The 24493-nt window shown below is 32.0% G+C and overlaps 2 protein-coding genes across 2 annotated transcripts in view; one reads left to right on the top strand and one right to left on the bottom strand.

The window, feature by feature from the left end:
• LOC127733162 (uncharacterized) overlaps nucleotides 1–24493 on the top strand; it is a 593316-nt gene that overhangs the window by 66390 nt on the left and 502433 nt on the right. The window lies entirely within an intron of this gene.
• The window catches only part of LOC127733112 (ras GTPase-activating-like protein IQGAP1), a 231346-nt gene that overhangs the window by 189672 nt on the left and 17181 nt on the right, over nucleotides 1–24493 (bottom strand). Inside the window, exons 3-5 of the mRNA XM_052242397.1 lie at nucleotides 15775–15931; nucleotides 11568–11645; nucleotides 2119–2195 (exon numbers count right to left, since the gene is read on the bottom strand). Coding sequence (XP_052098357.1) covers nucleotides 2119–2195; nucleotides 11568–11645; nucleotides 15775–15931 — 312 coding nt within the window. The remainder of the gene's footprint in view (nucleotides 1–2118; nucleotides 2196–11567; nucleotides 11646–15774; nucleotides 15932–24493) is intronic.

Genomic DNA, 24493 nt, shown 5'->3' with positions numbered 1-24493 from the left:
AAATAAAGTTTCATTAAAGATAACAAGGAGTGATTTACTTTAATAAAGTGAAAAAGTGTTGCTTGCAAGGTAAATTCGTCTGAAACTGTCATATTTTTAGAAATAAAATGATCATTGACTGACATTGATCGTGAATCCGTGCGTCGGGAAATATGTGACAATCAACACGGGTACAGAATCGCCGCAGCATCTGTAAAATGTCACTGGTAAATAATTTCAATGGTTTTAACTTTAACAAATTTGTAAAGTTTCATTTATATCTATCTGCCAAAGATAGGATTAAACAATAATACGCACGGAAGCATAATGTGAAACTACGGAAACTAGTCAGCTGTTCATTTATAAAAAAAATTGTTTTAAAAATTTGTATACCAAATATCTTAACCATATTCGATTTTATTAATTCTGAATGAACATGTTCTCTGCAAATAACAAAGGGGTGAATTATAAGCAAAAGGTAGATGATGGAAGTAGAAGTTTTTTCAGACCAATGACTTCTAATGAAAAGGGGAATACACCTCCGTCTACACTGTCAGTATAAGCAGATTTCATGTTTTCTCCTAATCCCAACCAAGCTCAAGTTTTAGCAATTGATAAAAGCAAGCACCATGTTTCTGGTTTCAATGACAAGTGGCTGACTGAGTTTTCATGGCTTAGAAATGTTAAAGGGGGTATAAGCAAAAGTTATTGCGAGTGGGGGTTTAATTCTTAACCCTGAAGAGGATAAAGACAAAGTTGAGGAACAGACTGTCCAACAAAATAACACTTTCTTGAAACAATATCACTAGAAGGAGCAGAGAGTAGAGATGAATATTTATATTTTGACTTCTTTAATTGACTGAATATAAATAACTTTTGTGTTTAAAATCAATTTATTTCATATATATATTCTTGTAATTCATTAATACTCTGCATTATTAAACACATAACACAAAGCATTATAATTCATATTGCATGTCATGATTTATGACTTATTGCTTCAGATCACAAACGTTCACTCTAAAAAAAGAGTTACGCGCCCTTGAATTTTGCGCCTTAAAAAAATCCTGGGGAGAACACTGCAAACTCTACCTTTAAACTGTAAATGTTGAATTACCCCCCTTTGCTGACCAATAGTTTAATAACATGCTTCCCAATTTTCATTGTGGTGGTATAAAAATTCTTCCCAAGCAGAATAAAGAAATGTCAAGATATGTTAAGTTTAAAGAAAAGTTACTGCCAATACTCTAAGATAGGTACTGTGTTTTTTGTCTTTTTGTCAGATGTATTTTGTGCTTCGTTTCAATCTGAAGAGTCAAGCCTTTTGCAACTGATTTTTACAGTTTGTAACGGTGTGCTACTACACCTCTGTCCCAGGTTAGACAGATGGCCAAGGGATTGCCAATACCCACATTCTGCATGTGCCTGTCCCCAGTCAATTATTTTTTATTTTTACCCAGAACTTGTAAGTCAGTTGTGTTGTATGTCTGTTGGGTATGTTTACAATTTTGGCTCAGATTTATTTGTATGTTAGTTTGAATTTTTAGTTCAGATGTGTTTGTGTGTTTGTGATGCATGTTTACACAGCTTTGACTGCTGGATCCAAATTATAAATTATTGTCATTTTAACCAAATATGTCTGATTGGGATGCTCACATAACTTTGTCAATATAAAGAAACTATAAACATCTGTCATACAAGTGGTAGGTAGGTGTATTTAGCTATAAAACCATGTTTAACCCACCATTTTCTTCAGTAAATGCCTGTATAAAGTCAGGAATATGACAATTGTTTTCCATTTGTTTCCATAAGTTGATGTGTTTGATTTTATCAGTTTTATGCATATGGACATCCCTCTTTTTATTTCACCTTGGTATTTCTGTTAATACTTTTTAGGGTTACTTTAAGCTGTTCTGTTTCTGAATTGTTGACATTTACACAACTTTCATTTGCATCTGTTTTTTTTGGTTTTTGAGGAAATGTTAATGAGAGATGGACACAGACTGATGAACCAACAAAAAGCACCATGAAAATGATATTGCACATACTTCCAAATACGCTTGTGCAAATTTGGTAAGGTGGGAAAGGGGAAAATCAAAACTACTGAAATTTAAGAAATACACTGTTACATTTCTTTACCTGAGCGCATGTATACAGTAGATACTTCTTGGCATGTTCTTCCGGTCATAAATATCTGTTGTTTCTGGGTAAAATATCTATTAAAATAAAACAAATAATAATAATTACACTTTATGCATGTTCCTTTTTTGACATAACATATGAGGAATCAGAGATTTCCTTAAACTTATTTGTCTGTAAATCTTACAATTAAAAGAGGAGGGGGGAATTATTTCAAGCCCAAAGTTTTTAAAAATTACACAAATTTGAAGAATCTCTGTTGTAAGCATGATAACAAATTACAGACCAAATGTACAGATCAGTGTTAAGATGACTCTATTTCATTAAACTCATTAATTTAATGTTTTCTCTCTTAGAGTCATATATTACAGTCAGTTTATATTGAGCTTTCAATTTTGCCAATACAAGTTCCAATATGACAAGATATGATATGATTTATTACACGTTGACTAAAAAGCAAAATCAAAGCAAAACACGACTTTGAACTAGTAAACTGGTATGTCTCTTAAGTTGTCACACCAACAATTCACCCACTCACATTTAGAACATATATAAAAGTAGCCCTACTTTGATAGGAAATAGTGCTTTTAATGTTGCTTTTTACTAAAAAAAAACTAGAGGCTCTAAAGAGCCTGTGTCGCTCACCTTGGTCTATGTGCATATTAAACAAAGGACACAGATGGATTCATGACAAAATTGTGTTTTGGTGATGGTGATGTGTTTGTAGATCTTACTTTACTGAACATTCTTGCTGCTTACAATTATCTCTATCTATAATGAACTTGGCCCAGTAGTTACAGTGAAAAATATTTTGTAAAAATTTACAAAAATTTACAAAATTTATGAAAATTGTAAAAAATTGACTATAAAGGGCAATAACTCCTTAAGAGGTCAATTGAAAATTTTGGTCATGTTGACTTATTTGTAGATCTTACTTTGCTGTACATTATTGCTGTTCACAGTTTATCTCTATCTATAATAATATTCAAGATAATAACCAAAAGCTGCAAAATTTTCTTAAAATTACCAATTCAGGGGCAGCAACCCAACATGTTGCCTGATTGGTCTGAAAATTTCAGGGCAGATAGATCTTGACCTAATGAACAATTTTATCCTGTAAGATTTGCTCTAAATGCTTTGGTTTCAGAGATATGAGCCAAAAACTGCATTTTACCCTATGTTCTATTTTTTAGCCATGTCGGCAATCTTGGTTTGCAGGCAGGGTCATCAGACACATTTTTTAAACTAGATACCCTAATGATGATTGTGGACAAGTTTGGTTAAATTTGTCTTAGTAGATTCAGAGGAGAAGATTTTTGTAAAAGATTACAAAAATTTACGAAAAATGGTTAAAAATTGACTATAAAGGGCAATAACTCCTTAAGGGGTCAACTGACCATTTTGGTCAAGTTGACTTATTTGTAGATCTTACTTTGCTGAACATTATTGCTGTTTACAGTTTATCTCTATCCATAATAATATTCAAGATATCCAAAACAGCAAAATTTCCTTAAAATTACCAATTCAGGGGCAGCAACCCAACAACGGGATGTCAGATTCATCTGAAAATTTCAGGGCAGATAGATCTTGACCTGATAAACAATTTTACCCCATGTCAGATTTGCTCTAAATGCTTTGGTTTCAGAGATATAAGCCAAAATCTACATTTTACCCCTATGTTCAATTTTTAGCCATGGCGGACATATTTTTTAAACTAGATACCCCAATGATGATTGTGGCCAAGTTTGGTCAAATTTGGCCCAGTAGTTTCAGAGGAGAAGATTTTTGTAAAAGTTTACGGACGACGGACGCAGGACGATGGACGCAGGACGACGGACGCAAGTGATGAGAAAAGCTCACTTGGCCCTTTGGGATAGGTGAGCTAAAAAAGCAAATGAATTTGCATGACTGAAAATTTGGCTGAATGAGATACATATTTTGAGCCACAATTTACTTGTGCATAAATTTCCATAACAATTTAACAGTATGCTTATTGAATTTTCAGAAAACGTGAGCTACTTTTTGTAGTAGTCGACTTCTCCATGTTATGTGTCACTACAAGACTTTACACATTGGTTGAAAATTGGCATATATAAAGGTGATATAGGTACAATTCAGGATAAACATGGTCTCTTCAATGTAAACTTGAGGTAAAATAATTAACAATTACTGTGGAAACTGAAAAATTTGGTTGATATATAGTAATTGATTTGTTGGTGAGAAAACAAATAGTTCTAGTGTGACTGGTTTAAGTTGAGATTAATTCTTAAAATCTTGTCATGGATATCAGAAGAAAAATGTATAAAAAGATGATGAGAATAGCTCACATAGAGGGCCAATGTGGTAAAAAAAACAGCAACCGTTTTAATTTTAATAATTTCACTACACCATTAAGCAAGTCAGTGACTTAATTTGTCTACAATATTAATTGTCATTTTGATCATTCCAATTTTTGCTAATGGCAATGATTGACATTCAAATGAATTCTATTAATATCAAGAATGTTCAATGACCTGATCATTCACTAATTGTACATACAGATTTTATCAATAAAGAAATATATGTAAACCTAATCCTATTATTGATAATTTAATAAGGAAAATCCTATTTGAAGAAGATTTACATATCTAACATTTAACAGTTATTTGACTGTCAATTTTTTAATGTAATTTGTCAATCTTTATAAGAGATGTTAAACCTGAGGACATAGAAAGCAAATTATAAAGTTAACTTGACGTAGTCCATAAAGCATTTCATACATATGCAACAAAAAGATTTTTTGGGAACTATATATAATTATTCACCATAAATAGCAATAATTGATCATATATTTTTAATCTACATACTTATAGCTTGCTTATAATGAAGAAGCATGACATAACTGCAAAATGACTGTATATAGAAAATTTAATAAGAGTATTTTAAATCTTGGTGCATTCAGATACCTCTATTTAAAATTCCTACATCAAATATTTTAGTTTTGATAAGGGTTATAAACTCTTTTCCAATTTTCTTCTCATCAAAAACAAGACACTATCCCCCAGCTTGCATTAACACATTTCCATGTTAAGGGAGCTACACAATCTGGGTCAAAGTCCTAATTTGGGATGGTTTACAATTTTTTTAAAGTTCAAATCATTATGAACATGCATACTAATTTTCAAGTTGATAGTAGGGAGTGTTTAAAAAAACATAATATCTCTCCTATGGTAAGGGCTCATTAAAAACATTAAGAAATCTAACTTTGACTGCAATAATTCTACAAACTTCGTAGAAATTTTTCTCACAAAATCCCTCTTTTCCACAAAAATAAAAAACGCTTTCAACTCTGAACGCATATTGTTTGCTTTCAACATTTTTTATTGGATATTTTCTTTTTAATAACAATGCCGAAATGGCTCAAAGAAAGTTTGCCTTGTAGTTTTGTGAGGATCAATCAGAATCTTAATGTAGCTTCTGTTAGCCATGTTGTCCAACTCACAACTCACCATAATGAAACAAGGGAATTTTCAAAGTGTACCTTTTATACATAGTTCATGTGGATTTCCGTCAGGAAACAATGCAATATAATGAGGACTTACATGTATGTGGCACCAATTATTGCCTACCACAAAACTGCATGTGATGTTGTATTTATTCAATATCAATAATATATTTTCATTCTGTTGAATGGAAACAGTGATTCAAACATTAATAAAAGTTGATTTCTGACAAAATTTTACACATTGTTCCTATTTAAATTTTTTTTTTGTTCGACAAAAAAAACCTGAAAAATGATGATAATTAAATTAAGGCCTTCTTAAATGTGTTCTATAACTAACCAAAAACAAAATAAATGTGGATAGTGTCCACATGTGGACACAGATGATGCCCCCGCTTGCATATCATATAGTTATAAAGGGACATAACTGAAGAACGGTAAAAGTGATGATACCCAAATTTGAACTTGATCTGAGTTTTGAGGTAATAAGCATTGTGTGTAAGTCTCATAACATTTCGATAAAGGGGCATAACTCAATAATGGTTAAAGTGACATTACCCAAATTCAGCTTGATCTGTGTTTTATCAGTGGAAGTCAAAATTAAACATTGCATTGTATCAAGCATTGATTGTAGTTGATTCAACTATAATCATGGACAAAGGAAGATAACTCCAATTTTAAAAATTTTTACTTGATATTTAGAAGAAAATAAAAATTTTGCAATTTTTCCATTTATAAAGGGGCATAACTCTAGAACGGTTAAAGTGACGCCACCAAAATTCAACCTTGATCTGTGTTTTGTGGTAATAAGCATTGCTTATAAGTTTCATTACATTTGGTTGAGGCAAACTAAAGTTAGAGAACGGAAACGATAAATTCAGCAATTTTTCCATTTGTAAAGGGGCATAACTCTAGAACGGTAAAAGTGACCCTACCAAAATTCAAACTTGATCTGTGTTTTGTGGTAATAAGCATTGTGTATAAGTTTCATAACATTTGGTTGAGGCAAACTAAAGTTAGAGAACGGAAACCAATTTTGGGACGTACGTACGTACGTACAGACGGACAAGGGTAAAACTTAATGCCCCTCCACTATTGCGGGGGCATAAAAATGCAAATTTCAATAGGAACAATGCTAAAAATTTTATGTCAGAAATCAAATTTTTATGATTAAATCAGTGTTTATAGACAGGTTTTTCCGATTATCTGCCTTAGTTTGTGACGCGACTCCTAGGCGTCGTTGTAGTACGATCGCCATTACAACCGTGAAAAAAATATAAACAAGATATAGATCTATATGCCCTGACCGCATATGATTAAATGTAAACACAAGAATGTGAAGTCGTACTTGACCGCGGCAAAATTATATGTGCTATAAATAATAAAGTAATTAGATAAAGATTCTAAGTGTATTGCAGGCGAGGTGTCGTGTCCTTAAAATATAACTGTATTTGATATGTTACACGCGGGACATAATAAATTTTATACGAATACTAATCCCAGGTTACATGTCGATTATAATCATTTGGTAATCATAATATTAGTAATTATAACACATACATAAATAAAAAATAAATAGTCTTGACCGGTCGAATGTGATATATCAGAAAAACCAGGGTACAATTTTATCAAATCATAGAAATTTCTGTGGTCAGACATATAACGAGACAGTCCTAAAATTTAATAATCCACTAATCAGACGGACCTACAGAGACGAGAGTTTTGTGCTTTTTGCTTGACTCACGTATAATGCTCAAAATTGAGTGACATTTTCGTATTACTTTGGTGTCCGCATGAATTGCGCTATATGCTATCGATGCGTCGGGTCATATGTAGATATAACTTTGCGATTAGAGTATGGGCTTAAGCAGTTTTGAACTTTCACGGCCCATGTATTCCTATAGTTATTATGTGTTCGATTCCAATTTCTTTTGCAGAAAAATACTTTACATACAACTACTATAGTATGTATAGTATATAACATCATGATCCAGTCCGTGCTTAATATAAATGAATGCCATTAAACCACCAAAGACTCCAACATGTAAATTCAAAGCGATGATTAGTTATGTTTTGAAGCGTCATTTAGTGTTTTGCCAACTCCCCTCCCAACCACTCCAAAACAGAGGTCTCGTAGATTTTCATCCTTAATCCGTATTAGACTCTTATATAAGTCCCCGGTGTATATAATACAGTGAAATACAGTAGTATAATATAACATTAGGGGTGTATTTTACTGAACTGTCGGAATTTCGGGTTGTCGGATTATAGCTACGCTTTCGTAGGTTCTAGTAAACTATTTGATTACCAAGAGTTAGACCTTTGAAAAATTCTTCTAATGTATAAAATTTTAGAATTCATGCACAGAAGAATCTACTGAGGAAAGTTTAATTCAACAGAAGTAAATGTATACGTCTTATAAAGAAAATAAAGTGAATATATACTAAACGGAACACAGACCTACATATATATATATATATATAACCTTTAAGTTTTTCAGCAAGAACTGCACCCAGGAATAAAATATTTTACAAGCCTTACTTTTCGAAATATAAAAGCGCCGTCCCAAATAACCAAATATCAAACTAAGTGTTAACCTCATCAGTACGATCGAGCAACAGCTGATCTGCAATATCGTAGTTGAAAATTAAATTGTGTAGTAATTCCACTAAAGTAAAGAAAACTAAGTAACATATTTATATAAGTATACAATAAGGCGTCACTGTCATTCATAATCATTTCTTAAACGGCTGACGAGGTCCCCCTCCTTTTATTTAATTTTGAACTCCTTACTCCTCTGTTAAAAATGTTTTTGTCTGAGTTAATAGTGTCAGAATGTCTGTTCAATTGCTACATGTAGCCTCGGGGTAGGTTTCATTGTTATTAGCTTCATTTATGGTTAATCCAGACATTTTACCGCTTCCACTACAAAAGTTTGGGGCACGCGCCCTCCCCACCCCTTTTTTTCAAATTCCTAGATCCGCATCTGATGTCGCGGTGGATCTTCTATACAAAAAGAGGCATATGCACTGTAGTCATCGGATTAAATTTTATAGATTAATTTGAGTTTTTAACAGTCGTTTTACATCGTGTAAACATTCGTCAGCCAGTGTAATTTGACTTTCATAACAAGTTTTATTTAAAAAAAAATGTCCGGACCATACAAAAACCTGTTTATGCAAAGTTTTTTTTTAGGTTTATACAGCTTTGATCCACTCAGATTTGTTGGCTCGTCTGGAGGCATCACAGTCGTAAGACGTATATGAAATCAAACGAGAGCAGTCATCGTGCAACTCGTTGTGTAATTCGCATATTAATTTTTTCCACACCTGAAGTTTTTTACGATTATTTGTACAACTATTAACTGCACAAGAAATGCTTCCATGTTTTTTATAACTTTTGGCAGCATCCATAGTAAAATAAGTCAGAAAATGAAAGAAATACAAATGTAAACAGAAAATCTATAATGTTTTGATCAATACACGTGCGTTATTTTTCACGGTTGTAATGGCGGATTGGTCATGTGAGAGGTTAATGGATGCGCCCATGTTTTCTAGGTCAATTACAGATAAACCCGTCTATATTGTACAGATTAAAAATGTATTATTGATATTGAAAAAATACAACATCACATGCAGTTTTGTGAGAGTAAAACATGTATTTTCATCTATTTAGAAGATAATGTTTTACTCAGGTAAATCAACCAGAGTGATGGATGTCTCTTAGAAGAAATTTACAGGTCCCAGTGAATAAACTACACAGAGAACAATAGCTATTGTATCTAACCAATGGGACAATAGAGCTGACAAAAGTTTGAATATATTGTCCAATAGGAGATGAATCTGTGGAAAAGTTTCATTTGGTTAGCAATAAATAGATTGACCAATAGATGAATCTGTGGGAAATTTTCATTAAGAGCCTTGTAAGCTTTTCAATTAACACAAAAATGGGAATATTTGTACATATACTCATGAAATTTAACCACATCTGGCAGTAAAATTTCATGATTCATTGATTGTTTATGGTTTGCATAATCTGATCAAGGTCCAATTTTGTAATCCATTTTTAGGAATAAACCTAACAATACATCAATTGGAAGGATCTGAAATGTCAGGTAGACAAGGGCAATGTTGAATATTGAATTGAGGTTGCCCCTGAAATGAAAAGTATACTAGATGGGGTAAGAAATTTTGATTTATAACATGCTCTCTAAACTATGCTCTGTTCCGTTTACAGGCATGTTGTCTATCATGTAGTTTCATTATATATGATAATGAAAAGAAATTTAGATTAAATATACTAGTAGCTACAGTTGCATGATTAAATCAGCAGTAAATCTAAATCTAATCATCTGGTAGTACTTAATTAAGATGTACTAGTGTTGTAAATGCACTAGGTATTTGTCAAAACTATTTATCTCTCCATGAAAATGAACCATGAAGCTGTAGGTCTATTTTTCTTTTTGTCAAAAATAAAAGGTATGGAGTATCTTATTTTTTTTTTATTCAAAATATATGAAAAGGGTAGCACATATATAGGCACTTGATGTCTTAGCAGATCAAACCTACCACAAAAGTATTAAAGAGGTCCATACGAGATTACTTATATATATAAATCATAATAATTACATTGAAACCTGCAGTTTAAAATACTTCCAAAATGGACAGAAATTCATAGTGAATATAAACATGACATGACATGTAAATTTATAGATTTTAATATACTGTATAACATGTATAAACTGCATGAAATTTTACATAGGCAGGACTGGAAATCTTAATAAAAGGGTCTGAATCCATAATGAACAAATTAAGCCTCTGCTAGACAGGCAAATTCCATTGAATGGACACATTGATACATGTAGCAATAGAAAATTTTAGATATTTCCATTTTTCCAGTGCAACAGGGGGTGCAAAATATACTGACAAGAAATGGAACAATATTTTGTAAAAATAATTACGCTTAATGCAAGAGTCACACAACTGAATGAACAATTATGTAATGTCATATTCTCCTCTACACCTATGTTTCCCTTAACAGAGTTGCCAAAATGATATTTACAGTCCTCAATTCATTGAATTTTTATCTGTATATGAAAAACTGAAATCATATTTGTCTATAATCTGAACAGAAGAGGGATAGTTTAATTTTTTCTAATGAAAATAATCAGGAGTATATCAACTCAAGTTATATCACAGGATGTAGGAAAGGAAATAAGTAATTGTCATTAATGTCTTCAGCCATTTTAATTTCCTACATCATGTACATCAAACTGTTGTGAGAGACAGAAATGATCTATAATTTATTGAATTAAGTTATATTTTTACCTTTTTGATCAATGAATATTTATTGACAGTTTACGATACTACATGAATAATTTACATAGATGTAGTGTTTTATAACATGTCAATGTTCTTCTAGCTATAGGTAAACTTTATTTCTGTCTCTAAGCTAATATATATTTAATAAAAACCTTGGTCCTGTAGATCATTTTTTCATTATCACTGTACTTTGCTGTGTGATCAGGAAAATCACTCAGCTATGTGCATTGTAGGGACCCTAATACACGGATGTCCCACTCACGCTATCCTTTTCTATGTTCAGTGGACCGTGAAATTGGGGTCAAAACTCTAATTTGACATTAAAATTAGAAAGATCATATCATAGGGAACATGTGTACTAATTTTCAAGTTGATTGGACTTCAACTTCATCAAAAACTACCTTGACCAAAAACTTTAACCTGAAGCGGGACAGACGGACGATACGGACGGACGGACAGACCGAAAAACATAATGCCCCTCTACTATTTGTAGGTGGGGCATAAAAAACAAACTTCACTTTAATATTGCATATTATAAGCAAACTTCAATTTATGTTAATATGGAAACTTGTAATAAGATACACAATACACTACAGACATGCAATACACATACTGGCCACTTTAGAAAAGGCTAGACATATTCATACCTTAGGAAGACCAACTTTTTCCATGGCAATAAAGAAATGGTTGATGTTGTCTGTGTGTCTGAAATGTAATCCTCGAGCCTATAAAAGTAAAGATGTATGATCAACTAAAAATTTGTCAGACTATTACACAAGCCATCTTAAATATATAAAATATAATTAATTTGTTAAAAACATATCTGAGGTTTAGTTCTGTAAATTCTGAACACTACAAAGAACATGTATGGCTAACATCATAAATAGTAAATGTTAAAATAGAAAATCTAGGATGATGTTACATGTTATAAAAGGGTTTTGTTTCTGATTGTTTTGTTTTCTTGAGAGGCAGTATTCAAACTTTGGCTGTGTCTACCCTAATTTTTGGTGGGGTTCATGTTGCTCAGTATTTAGATTGTTGTAAAGTTTCTTGTACACTAAATTGTCTTTTTCACCTTCTTTTGGTTTTTTTGCCATGGCGTTGTCAGATTCCATTTAGCTTATAAGTTTTGAATGTTGACTTGGTATCGTTCCAATCTCTTTTAGTTTGCTCTCTGTAGTAATGAGCATATTTTGACCGTGCTTTCCAAATTAGGTGCAGAATCAAGGACCCTTGCTCAAGTTGGTAGTCATTCATGTTGGTAGCTGTACTTGCACAGGTTTTTTATTACATGTTTTACTTATATAGCACATTGTCTAGATAGGGAAAGGTTTGTGTGCAGATAAAACTCGTTTGTTCCCACCATATGTTGTGCCTTTACCTAGTCTGAAGAGTTGGGAGTTGGTAGGTGGAAAGGTTTATTAATAATAGTTTTGGTGATTCGTGTCTTTTTTAGTTTCAAATATATTTTATTTCTCAAAAGTGTGCAAATGCCAAATATACAACAGAAATATATAGGGATTCTGAAACAAGAAATACTTGTACTAATTTGGCTCCATTAATAACAAGATAACAACATTAGAAACATAGTGTAAAGAAACACAATATAATCAAATTTGCAATTTATACATGTTTATTCTGTGGTTTGCCAGTTCAACTCAGAAGTCAGTCAAATCATGTGATCAACTCATTCGGAATCGTGGTCTTAGCTGTGAATATGATATATTTATGACTGTGTTCCACAAAATAAAGTTTAATTCATAAAATAAATTAACAAACAAATCATAGGACTTATATAATTGTGTGCAACTTTAAAACTTCTCTGGTTTTCCTCATCACTGTGAAGTTCACTACCTGATAAGGTTTCGTTTATTAACATTTCTTTGTAGAGTGAAAATGGTTTGTCTTTTTTATGTATGTTCACAGGTTGGTTCTATGTCCTTGTCTTATTGTTGATCTGACGAGTCAAGCCCTTTCCAACATTCTGATTTTTAGTTTGTTCTTGTGTAGTGCACCACTATCCCATGCAAGGGGAGAGTGGAGCTCTCAAAAACATGTTTGACTCTGCCATATATTCTTTATGTGCCGGTCCCAATCCATCTCATCTTGTTGTTTTTTGCTGTCAGTTGTCTGTATGTTTACCGTTGATTGTTTTACACATGTAGCATAATACAGAGCATTGGTTATGATCCTTCTTTGAATTTTTTCAAATTTTGTCATCTTTAACCCTTTATTGCTTAATAAAGGTATGAGTTTTGTTCATTGTTGAAGGCTGTATTTGTTCACATCCTTGCCCTTTGTTCTATAGTTAATAGTTGACTCATTAGTAATCATACCACATCTTACTTTTATATCGAAAGGAAAGCAACTCATTCATTCAATCCTTCTAATTGAAAACTGATGTAATTGAGAATAATTAAGGCCAAAAAAAGGTTTGTGTTAAGGGCTGCTCGAAAGACCCTAAGGTTTTTATGATTGATTGGTGTTTAACGCCACTTTCAGCACTATTTTCAGTTTTTATTGGTGGAGGAAGCCAGAGTGCCCAAAGAGAACCAACGACCTTTGGTAAGGAAACTTACAATCCTAGTCAATTAAGAATGTAGTTGAACCCATCTGCCACATACTGGATTCGAATTCACAACCTCAGTGTTGACAGGCTAGGGATACAGTAGTTCGACTACTTAGACAACTCAGCCACCAAAGTCCCAAATTTTTTATGAGGATTTCATCAAATAACATAATAGCTGTTGCAACTGCTAACTTATTTCATCAAAATATACCACAGTATTGAAGAAAATGTGTTAAACATGGTCATTTAGTTAATTGCAAATGGCACAATTCTGGTTTCATGGTACGTAAAAATGCAGACACTGATTTCTGATTGTGACTAAAAAAAATTATTTTCCAACTTTAATACGACCTATAACTTTTGAGGAAGGAAACTGAAACTTTTTGGGACTAATTTTAACTTCTAACTGATCTTCAAACTAATTTAAATCCAATTGACTCACAAGTCGTAACATTTTCAGAAAAAGAATAAAATGCTAGGCTGGGCGCAGCTTGATACGACCTCAGAGGTCGAACCCTGAACAGTTGGGGCAAGTATGGACACAACATTCAAGCTTGATACATGTCTGAATTTGGATTGTGATTAAATATTTGACACAGCATAGGTTTCTGACACAGAATGAATGTGGTCTAAGAACTTAATTTTTTTTAATTTACCTATTATGGTACAATATCCACAATCTAAATACATGGTTAGATTCAGCATATCAAAGAATCCAAAGAATTCAATTTTTGATGAAATCAAACAAAGTTTAATTTAGGACCCTTTTGACCTCAATGTGGACCAATTCGATAACGGGGCCCAAAAATCAAAATACATGGTTAGATTCAGCATATCAAAGAACCCCATATATTCAATTTTTGTTGAAATCAAACAAAGTTTAATTTAGGACCCTTTTGACCTCAATATGAACCAATTTGATAGCGGGGCCCACAAATAAAAAATCTAAATACATGGTTAGATTCAGCTTATCAAAGAACCCCATATATTCATTTTTGGTTGAAATCAAACAAAGTTTAATTTTGGACCCCAATTTGGTCCAACTTGAAAACTGGGCCCAAAATCAAAAATCTAAATACATTTTAGATTCAGCATATCAAAGAACCCCATATATTCAAATTGTGTTAAAATCAAACTAAGTTTAATTTTAGACCCTTTGGACCTTAATGTAGACCAATTTGAAAACTGGACCCAAAATTAAAAATCTAAACACACGGTAAGATTCGGCATAACAAATAAATAAATGTGGTCAAAGATTTTACAAATCTAATGTGCCATACTGTGCACTTAAAGATTACTTCTTGAAATTTTTCAATATTTGAAATTTGAAAAAAAAATAATATTTGAAGGATAATTCTTTTTAATTTCTGAAATCTGAAATGAGAAAAAATTGACCCCCCACAAATTCTTTTTATTCCCCCCCCCCCCCCTTTTTCCCCAAAAAATTCTTTCCCTCAAGATATGGTCATAATCTCAATTCAAATTTCCAATGGAGTTTGCAACCATAATTACCCATTTAAACTTACCATAGTACTAACTTAATCTATTTTATAATAGAATTTAAAATATGGTGTCAAATCTTTCATATGGATTTTTTTGTAAAAAAAAAGATGCAACATTTGCAGATATTTTTACTGGTCTTCCTTTATAAATATGCATTTCTTTAAACATAATTTAAAAGCAGTGTAAGGGAAGTAATTAAAACGTTGTATTTGGATTACCTCCATTACACTGTTTTAAATTATCTTAATTATTCATTAACCATTACTTTATACATAATCTAAAAGCAGTGTAAGGGAGGTAATTCAAATGATGTATTTGATTTATCTCCCTTACACTGCTTTAAATTATGTTTTTACTTAAGTATTTGTCCATTAACCAGGACAACCTTGTTTTTCCCCCTTTTTTGCCCCTATTCCTTAACGGTTTGAGCCATAACCCCCCAAAGCAGATCCTAACCATCCCTTTGTGGTATGGAAACTTGAAGTATAATTTCAGAGAGATCCATACACCGTTCCACAAGTTATTGTCTGGAAACTAAAAAATGCTCATTTTTGGCCCCTTTTGGCCCCTAATTCCTAAACTGTTGGTACCATAACCCCCAAAATCAATCCCAACCTTCCTTTTGTGGTATTGCACCTTATGGTAAAATTTCATAGAGATCCATTCACTTAAACTAAAGTTAGAGTGCGAAAACCAATGTGTCTTCGGACGACGACGACGCCAACGCCATACCAATATACGACCGCAAAACAAAAGTCGTATAAAAACTAACAAATATGTACCTGATATCTAGTTTGTTCTCTGTCATAAATCCTTTTGATTGGTACAAACTTAGGAGCCAAAAAATGACCAAGCTTTGCAAGATAAACACCATTTCTCAAACCTTCTTCTAGTTCTGTTGTAGGAGGTAATTCTTCATTAATGCAGGCTTGGATCCATCTAAAATTATATATATATTACTTCTTTACAACTCAATTCATATAGGTGTTAATCACTTATTTTGCAAGAGGTCAATTCTATTTTCATTTTGATAAAAACTGTTTCAAACGATACCAGTTACTGAAACGAAAATTTGTGAGTCAGTTAAGTCTAACATTAAGTCAAATGAAGCAATCTTTTTAACCTGATGACCATTGTTAAATGAATATATCGAACAAATGTTTGAATAAAACTTTTAAAAGACAACAACATCATGGATTACTGCAAGGATGTTGTTGTCTTTATATAGTTTTATTTTCCCGATGTTTTAAGACAACCGCAGCATACTTCGGTATCCATCCTGATTACTCTACCAGCTTGTACCATTAAAAGGTGTTGGTTCACTAGTTTATAATTTTAAATGTGTCAATGGTTTGTAGAAAAATTAAATCAAAACAACTAATTATTTGTACACAATTTTGTGTCAGGTATAAAAGTAGATTTTAATTAAAGAATCTTTCAATATAACAAGCATTCTGAGAGTATTGCATGGCAATACATAGTCCACTACCGTGTAAAAATTCATTATACTGGAACAAAAAGCGAACTTGTTCTATAACTTGTCATGGTGTAAACAAAAAGAAAATATCAAGTCAATATCTTCAAGCATGACTAAAAACAGTGTGGAAAACTGATTAAATGAGTGAATTTTTCAAGTCCAAGGACCATAACTCTGCACAAAATTATCAGACCGAAACAAAATTTTGAACTTGACATGTATAACTTGTCATGATAAAACTATATACCAATTATCAATCAATATCTTCAAGCATCATGAAAAAAAGTGTGGAAAACACTTTAACATTAGATATGATTAATAGTTCTCTAAAATTAGATATGATGTAATACAGTGTATATCTATTTTCAAATTATAATCAAATATAATTAATAGTTCCAAATTGAAATATTTTTTCTTTTATTTGTCACAAACTAATATAGATTTGTAACTTATTTATAAAATGTCAACAATTTTTATCTACACAATGAAATGTGATACATACATTAATAAAAATAGATCATTATCTAATTGAAGGATTTCACTTCATAATTTTTTTTCATATATATATAGCATTCAGAAACTTAGTTTATACAAAATAACAAACAAACCTGGCAAAAAATTCTTCAAATAATTAACCAAAGAATGTCTTTTAAAAAAATTAGTTATCTCCCTTTGTACAGAAATATGGTTTAACATAGTACTCCATGGTCCATAACTCTGGACTAAATCATCAGACCGGAACAAAATTTGAACTTGATCTATAACTTGTCATGGCAAAACTATATACCATATATCAAATCAATATCTTCAAGAACGAAGAAAAAACGTGTGGAAAGCTGATTTGCCGGACTGACGTATGGACAGACAGACAGACGGACAGAGTGCAAACCTAAAGTCCTCTTCGACTTCGTTCTTAGGGGACTAAAAATAAGGAGATGAGGTATGATTGCCAATGAGACAACTATCCACCTAAGTTCAAATGAATAGGATGTAAGCAATTATAGGCAACCATACCACCTTCAACAATAAGAAAAACCCATACCATATAGTCGGCTATAAAAGGCCAAAACATGAAACATTTCAATTGAGGTAACTAACGGCCTAATTTATAACAAAATATACGTCATCAGATCGATACAAAGCAGGAAACATCTAACAAAATCACTGACCCTATGTGGCTGGGTATTTATACATCCCTTACAACAAAAAATACACAAATTACAGATCTGAGAGTACTCACATTTACTGACAGCTAGTTCAAAGCCAATAACAACTAATAAAATTGACATTGACACAAATGATGCCCCCGCTTGTATATAACATTATAAAGGAACATAACTAGAGAACTGTAAAAGTGACGTCACCAAATTTGAACTTGATCTGTTTTTTATGGTAATAAGCATTGTGTAATAGTTTCATAACATTTGGTTGAGGCAAACTAAAGTTAGAGAATGGAAACTAATTTTGGGACGTATGTATGTGCAGACTGACGGACGGACAAGGTAACACTTAATGCCCCCTCTACCGCAGCGGGGGCACAAAATCATGTATCTAAGACTAAAATATGAATCAGTACACATCCAGCACCTAATGGATTTAGTGTAAAGACGTCAAAATCAACATCTTGCTAATAGAAACAGACCTAACCACCAAACTTAAAATTGACCAATGAACCATAAAAATTAAGTCAAGGTCAAGAGAACCTTGCCAGACACAAAGAATCATAACATACACAAAAGAAAGTTGACCTACTGCTTTTGTTATCTGAGAAACAAACCTATCAATGAAAACATAAAATTGATAAATGAACCATGAAAATGAGGTCAAAATCAGATAAACCCTGCCAAACATATGTTCATCTTACAATCATTCTATATACTTAATATAGTTGCCCTATTGCATATAGTATCTGAGAAAAGGACCAAACTACTAAACATTTAAAATTGACAGATAAACCATTAAAATGAAGTCAAGGTCAGATGATACCTGCTAGTCTGACATGTACACCTTACAACCATTTCATTCACCAAATACAGCTGACCAGCTCCCTTTATTCTGATATGTTTAGTGGGAACTTCCCAATGATATATCAGAAAACAGGAGTAATCCCGTATTGATTTTTAATTAAATTACAAAAGAGACTGCTTTCAATTTTCAGGATAGTGTGCTTTTTATCATTATTTTTCAGATAATTTTAGGCAATAAACGTTAACAGGAATTGCAGTTTTACCTATTATTCCCTATAAATAAAAAAAGAAACAATTTACAAAGACTTGAAAGAAGTGGTTCTTGTACATTGTAGGAAAAGTTTTTTATACTGAATTAATTAAGAAATAACAGGAGTGTCCATTAAATGGAGTCTACTGTAACAGAATACTGCCTTTAAATTTTACCTGCATGTAGAAATAATTTCAATATATACAGGTAGGCAAACCAACAACGACTTAATCATAACACACTTACACATGCACCTATAAATTATATATTTGCATTTGTAAAGCCCTGAATTAGATGTATATTTGCCTTATATATAAGACTTGAACACAGATTTCATAATTGCACAAAATTGTATTTCAGTTTTATTCCATAACTGTGTGTACATTTGTAATTCTATAGTATTCAGCTCCAACATTACAAGGACACATGAAGGATGTAAAATGAATAATTATTTTGCTTTCCCATTGTCTGTCTATAATTAAACATTCAAAAAAAGTTTAGTATGAAAAATAATCAATACTAAACATATATGAATAAATATAAGCATACATGAATAAATATATGGTTTTATAAGAAAAAAAACATATAATTTATGAGATTTATTAAAAAACTTTATTCAAATAACATGAATAACAAATAAATTTAAGAAGGTCAAGTATGCATGTGATAGATATTTTTGACTTTGTTCAATGACTTCTATGCATCAGAGAGATGAAAACGTGATCCTTATAAAAATTCTGAAGTCACTGAAGCATGGTGTATGGCTGTACTAAGTCTGGTTATCTGGACCATGGGTTGTTGTGGTGTTGCTTGTCTTTGTTTGCATGTCTATTGACTTTTTTTCCATGGAGTCAGATTTTGGTGATTAATGTGGTCCAGTACTTTTTGTGATTCCTATTATCCTTTTTATGTATTATACTGTTAGTATTGCACACAAAATAGTAATGGTCTATCATAACATTTTATTCTGAAATGGAACTTTATCAGAAACTAAAGAGGCCCTTCATGGGGGTGTCCAAGTAATCACATGATCACAAATTTTTTTGCCAATATAATCACATAATAATTAATTTTTTTTTTAAACAAGATAATCAAATAATCAAAAATGATAAAATGGCTGCCATTGTGTATTTTATAAATCAATTCAGAAAGATCATAGTATATATATATATTGATTAATCGATTGATTTTTGCCTGCTCAACGTCAAGTGACAAATATTTTATGCATATTTAGGACAAGATCAAATCAGCAATTAAATACAATAGGTAAGAGTTGCAATAAATTCTGCAAAACCAGTATGAAGGACGGAAGGACCTTCACAGGTAAATGGGGGTATGATGAATAGGGTCTGAAATTTTGCCTTGCAACAAAGCCACCTAGGAACCTCAGAGCTCTTACATTTAAAAGTTAGAAGTTGAAATCATCCCTTTGAAAAGTTTATGGACACCATCATGAGTTGGTTTAATCTTATGGAATAACTGTTTCACAGATGATGACAGATATGTTCCAATAGTCATAACCACAATCCTGCCTTCTTTTCCTCGAATGTGACCTACCAAATTAGACATATAACTGAGTCTGTACTTACAGGAGCAACACAAGGGGTGCCACATGTGGAGCAGGATTTGCTTACAAACGGAAGCACATGAGATCACCCCCAGTTTTTAGTGGGGTTTGTGTTATTTCGTCTTGAGTTTTCTATGTTGTGTTTTGTATATTGTTGTTTGTCTTTTTATGGGTTTTCTTTATTTCCTTGGCATAGTCAGTTTGTTTTCAACTTTAAAAGAAGTTGAATATCCCTTTAGTATCTTCCACCTTTCTCCAGTTGTTTCAAGAGTTTTTTTAATGTTCAGGAAGCATGGCAAACACTCCATACAATAGCATCAGATTAAAAGTTCACATTCAGACTTTGGCTACTTATTTCTACATCCTACACACCCAAAAGGATGTCCCATTTTGGTTTTGGTTCACTGGAGTATATACACATAGAAGTTTTAACCAAGTCTAAATTGAAAACAACTTCAAACACATAGAAGTTTTATATACACACATATATATATCATTTTATGATACAAGATTTTTTAAACACAACAAATGATAACAGCTTAATGGAAGGAACAAGAGTGATTCTTCATTGTGAATTTATCAGGAGAAGTTTTAGCATGAACCCCATTAGGAGTTCATGCCCTTATATATTGGCAATTCCCTCATAATCATGATTATCAGAAAGCCTCAAAAAAAATTTCACAGGACTATAACAGTAATTATTTGTGTCTTTGAGACAGTCCCTGTACACAAAGACTGTAACCACATCATATTATGTATTGCACAATAAAACGATTAGAAACTTAAGCTTATTAACCAAGACCAGATTGCTGTAAACATTTTTTTTTTTCATTCATTAATTGAAACAAATCCTTCATGTTTATTGACGGTGTATTTTGCATTTTGTAAAACAATTGAACTTGTGTAAAAAATTTGATTTAAAAGGTGTTATCACTAACTATTGGCTGCACAGTGATCGACATCTGGGATCTAATATAGGACTTTATTCATGATGTTATGTTCCAGATGGCATAAGTTGTTACAAATTGTGTATAATTAGGTCTTTCCACTTTTCTGTGGAAAGACCTATTGTATTTGTTCTGATTATTATTAGGGCTTTCCACTTTTCTGTGGAAAGACCTATTGTTTTTGTTCTGATTATTATTATTATTTTCTTCCGCCAAATTTTATTCTCGCGTAACATTTTTGTTTCGCAATATGTCGCTAAGATATTTCTTATATAGTATCATACAGTTTATGAGCTTTTTATTTTCACCCATTCTAAGCCGAACAATTTTCTTTGTAAGAGTTATCTCCCCAAACACTGTTTTCCTTGTGACTACATCTACACCGTAACGGCAACAGAAAGCAACAAATTTATTTTATAAAATTGCTCGTTATATCCTTCGCATGATTTGTCCTATTTTGACCGAAGCGATATGAACACTCCATATGAGAGTTATTTCCCCTTATGCATGTGATATAAGTAATATGCATTTCTAACTGGTAAACCATAAGTGATAGAGACCTAGGGTCTTTTGATTTGAGGTCCTTGGTCCAAAAAAAATAAAATTAGGTCAAGGTCAAAGGTCAAGGTCACATTCTAAATTTTGATTTTGGCTTATTTTCACTTATTTCCAAAAAACCTACAAGATATCGACAAAATATTTTTATTAAATTGTAAGTTGCGACATGTCGTAACACATGAATTTTGGTTGAAAGGGTACGTTGACCGTAAAAGAGAGTTTTCTCCCTTTTTATATTTAAAATTACATGTATGGTGGTATAACTCATTTACCAACTATAATAAAGACCTAGGGCAATATGATTAAAAGTCCTTGGTGTATGACCTTGAAATTGAGCTCAAGGTCAAAGTTAAATTTGATGTTCTAGATTTTGACCTTTGCTTTAACTTCATATTTAAACACGATAAAGCCATGGGACTTTTTTTATTAGGTTGCAATTTACATGACCTTGAAAAGCCAACCGGAAGTGACCTTGTGTAAACCGGAAATAGCTTTGTTTTGTACTTATTTGATGTAAAGTGTAATATTGAACAATATATTTTTGGAATCAGTATCAAGTAAACTATCAAATAAAAGCGGAAGTGACATATCTCAAACCGGAAGTAACAATTTATCTCCTTTATTTAGAAAAAAATGTATAGAAACCATATATTTTTGGAATCAGTTTACAATAAGCTATCATTTGACACTGGATATGATATTTCAAACTGAATTTTCAGTTCTATTTCAAAATTGATCTGTATGGGTGGAAAGACCTTCAATTGTTCTCTGAACAATTGGTTTTTAATTATTATTATTATTATTTTTTTCTTCCGCCTAATTTTGTTCTCACGTAAAATTTTTGTTTCGCAAGAAGTCGCTTAGATATTTCTTATATAATATCATACAGTTTATGCGCTTTTTATTTTCACCCATTCTAAGCCGAACAATTTTCTTTGTAGGAGTTATCTCCCCAAACACTGTTTTCATTGTGACTGCATCTCCTCTGTAACCGTAAAAGAAAGCGACAAATTTATTTTACCAAATTGCTCGTTATATCCTCAGGATGTTTTGTCCAATTTTGACCGAAGCGATACGTAAACTCCATATGAGAGTTATTTCCCCTTCTGTATTTGACATAAGGGATATATAAATGTATAGCATGAATGGTAAGTGATAGAGACCTAAGGTATATTGATTTGGGTTCCTTGGTTCATTTAAATGAAATTGAGGCCAAGGTCAAAGGTCAAGGTCATATTCTAAATTTTGACTTTTCCTTGTTATTTGATCTCCTCTGTCACTTTTAAAGATACAAATTAAAGAACAAGTGCAAAATGTTTGCCTTATTGTGATTAAGATATGATACATTTGGTCTGAAACAATCCAATGACATCTTAAAGGAGTTATTGTCCCTGAAATGATTCAATTTAAGGTTAATTGATTATTACTCCAACTTGGTACATGATAAAGCCATAGGGTCTTTTGCAAACTGTGGGTTGACATATGGCGTTGAAAAATGTCAACCGGAAGTGACCTTGAGTGAACCGGAAGTAGTATTTTTTGCACTTATTTCATGGAAAAGTACCTAGAAACCATATATTTTTTGAATGATCATAGGTTAACCTATTTTTTGAGAACGAAAGTGACATTTTATAAATCGGAAGTAGCATATTATCTTCCTTATTACAGGCATAAGTATATACAAACTATATATTTTTGGAATCAGTGTGAATAAAGCTATCATATGAGACCGGAAGTGACATTTTCTAAACCAGAAGTTGGCAATTATCTCCCTTATTTCAGGCAAAAGTATATAGAAACCATTTATTTATTGAATTAGTATGAAGAAATCTATTCTTTGACGCTATTAATAACTTTGAGTAAACCAGAAGTAGCTTCCTATCAATTATTTAGAAAATTGATGTGGAAAGACCTTCAATTGTTCTTTGAACAATTGGTTTTTAATTATATTTACATTGGGTCTTTAGCAACTTAATTCAACAAGTCAAATTATAAGTCTTTGTTTAAACAAGCAGATGCTATTTGTGATTAGAGAGGACACTCATCTTGCATAAAATGAGCATCCTGGATATAGTAGGATATCTACTATATCCGACCCTTTTATGTACATGTAATAGGTCATTATCGACAGTTAAATTAATTAGGACAATACGCAAAAGTTATGTGATTTTTATCTGTATCTGTATGCAGGATTAGTCAAATTTGGGTTTTAGCTACAGGTTTATGTGTCAAATTCTCCTATCATGTTACTCTTCTTAACATCAAGTGATTAGGCATCACACAAATGGGGATTGGTAATTGACTATTATGACCAAATTTATAAACCATCAGTCAAGTAAAGTTCTTACCCTGAAACTTGACCTTAAGTGAAAATAAAATATTTTTCAGATTCAAATAATAGTGGAATATGTGTAATCCTTATGAATGAATGTCCCTCTGACAATTTTTATATTAAAGCTCTACCTTGTAACCTAAAGCAAACACAATTTGTTTCTCAAAACTTGAATAAAAGAAATTGCCCTCATATATGTTCTCTATTTCTTGGGTGCGACTGGCTTTTTTTTTAATTACAGCAAACTGATGACTGTTCACATATGAAGTGTTCTGAGGTTTTACGATAACTTTTCTTTTTTTTTAAAAAGCAACTTGTTTTATAATTAGAAATGCTGAAAAATTGTGATTAAACTGCAGTGTAACACTTCAGAATTCTCCTACATTCAATTTCATACCTATAA

The sequence above is a fragment of the Mytilus californianus genome, unplaced genomic scaffold (genome assembly GCF_021869535.1).
Source record: "Mytilus californianus isolate M0D057914Y unplaced genomic scaffold, xbMytCali1.0.p SCAF_3, whole genome shotgun sequence".
NCBI classification, from domain to species: domain Eukaryota; kingdom Metazoa; phylum Mollusca; class Bivalvia; order Mytilida; family Mytilidae; genus Mytilus; species Mytilus californianus.
Note: the sequence above shows the minus strand (reverse complement) of the source record. Positions and strands in the feature narration are given on the sequence as shown.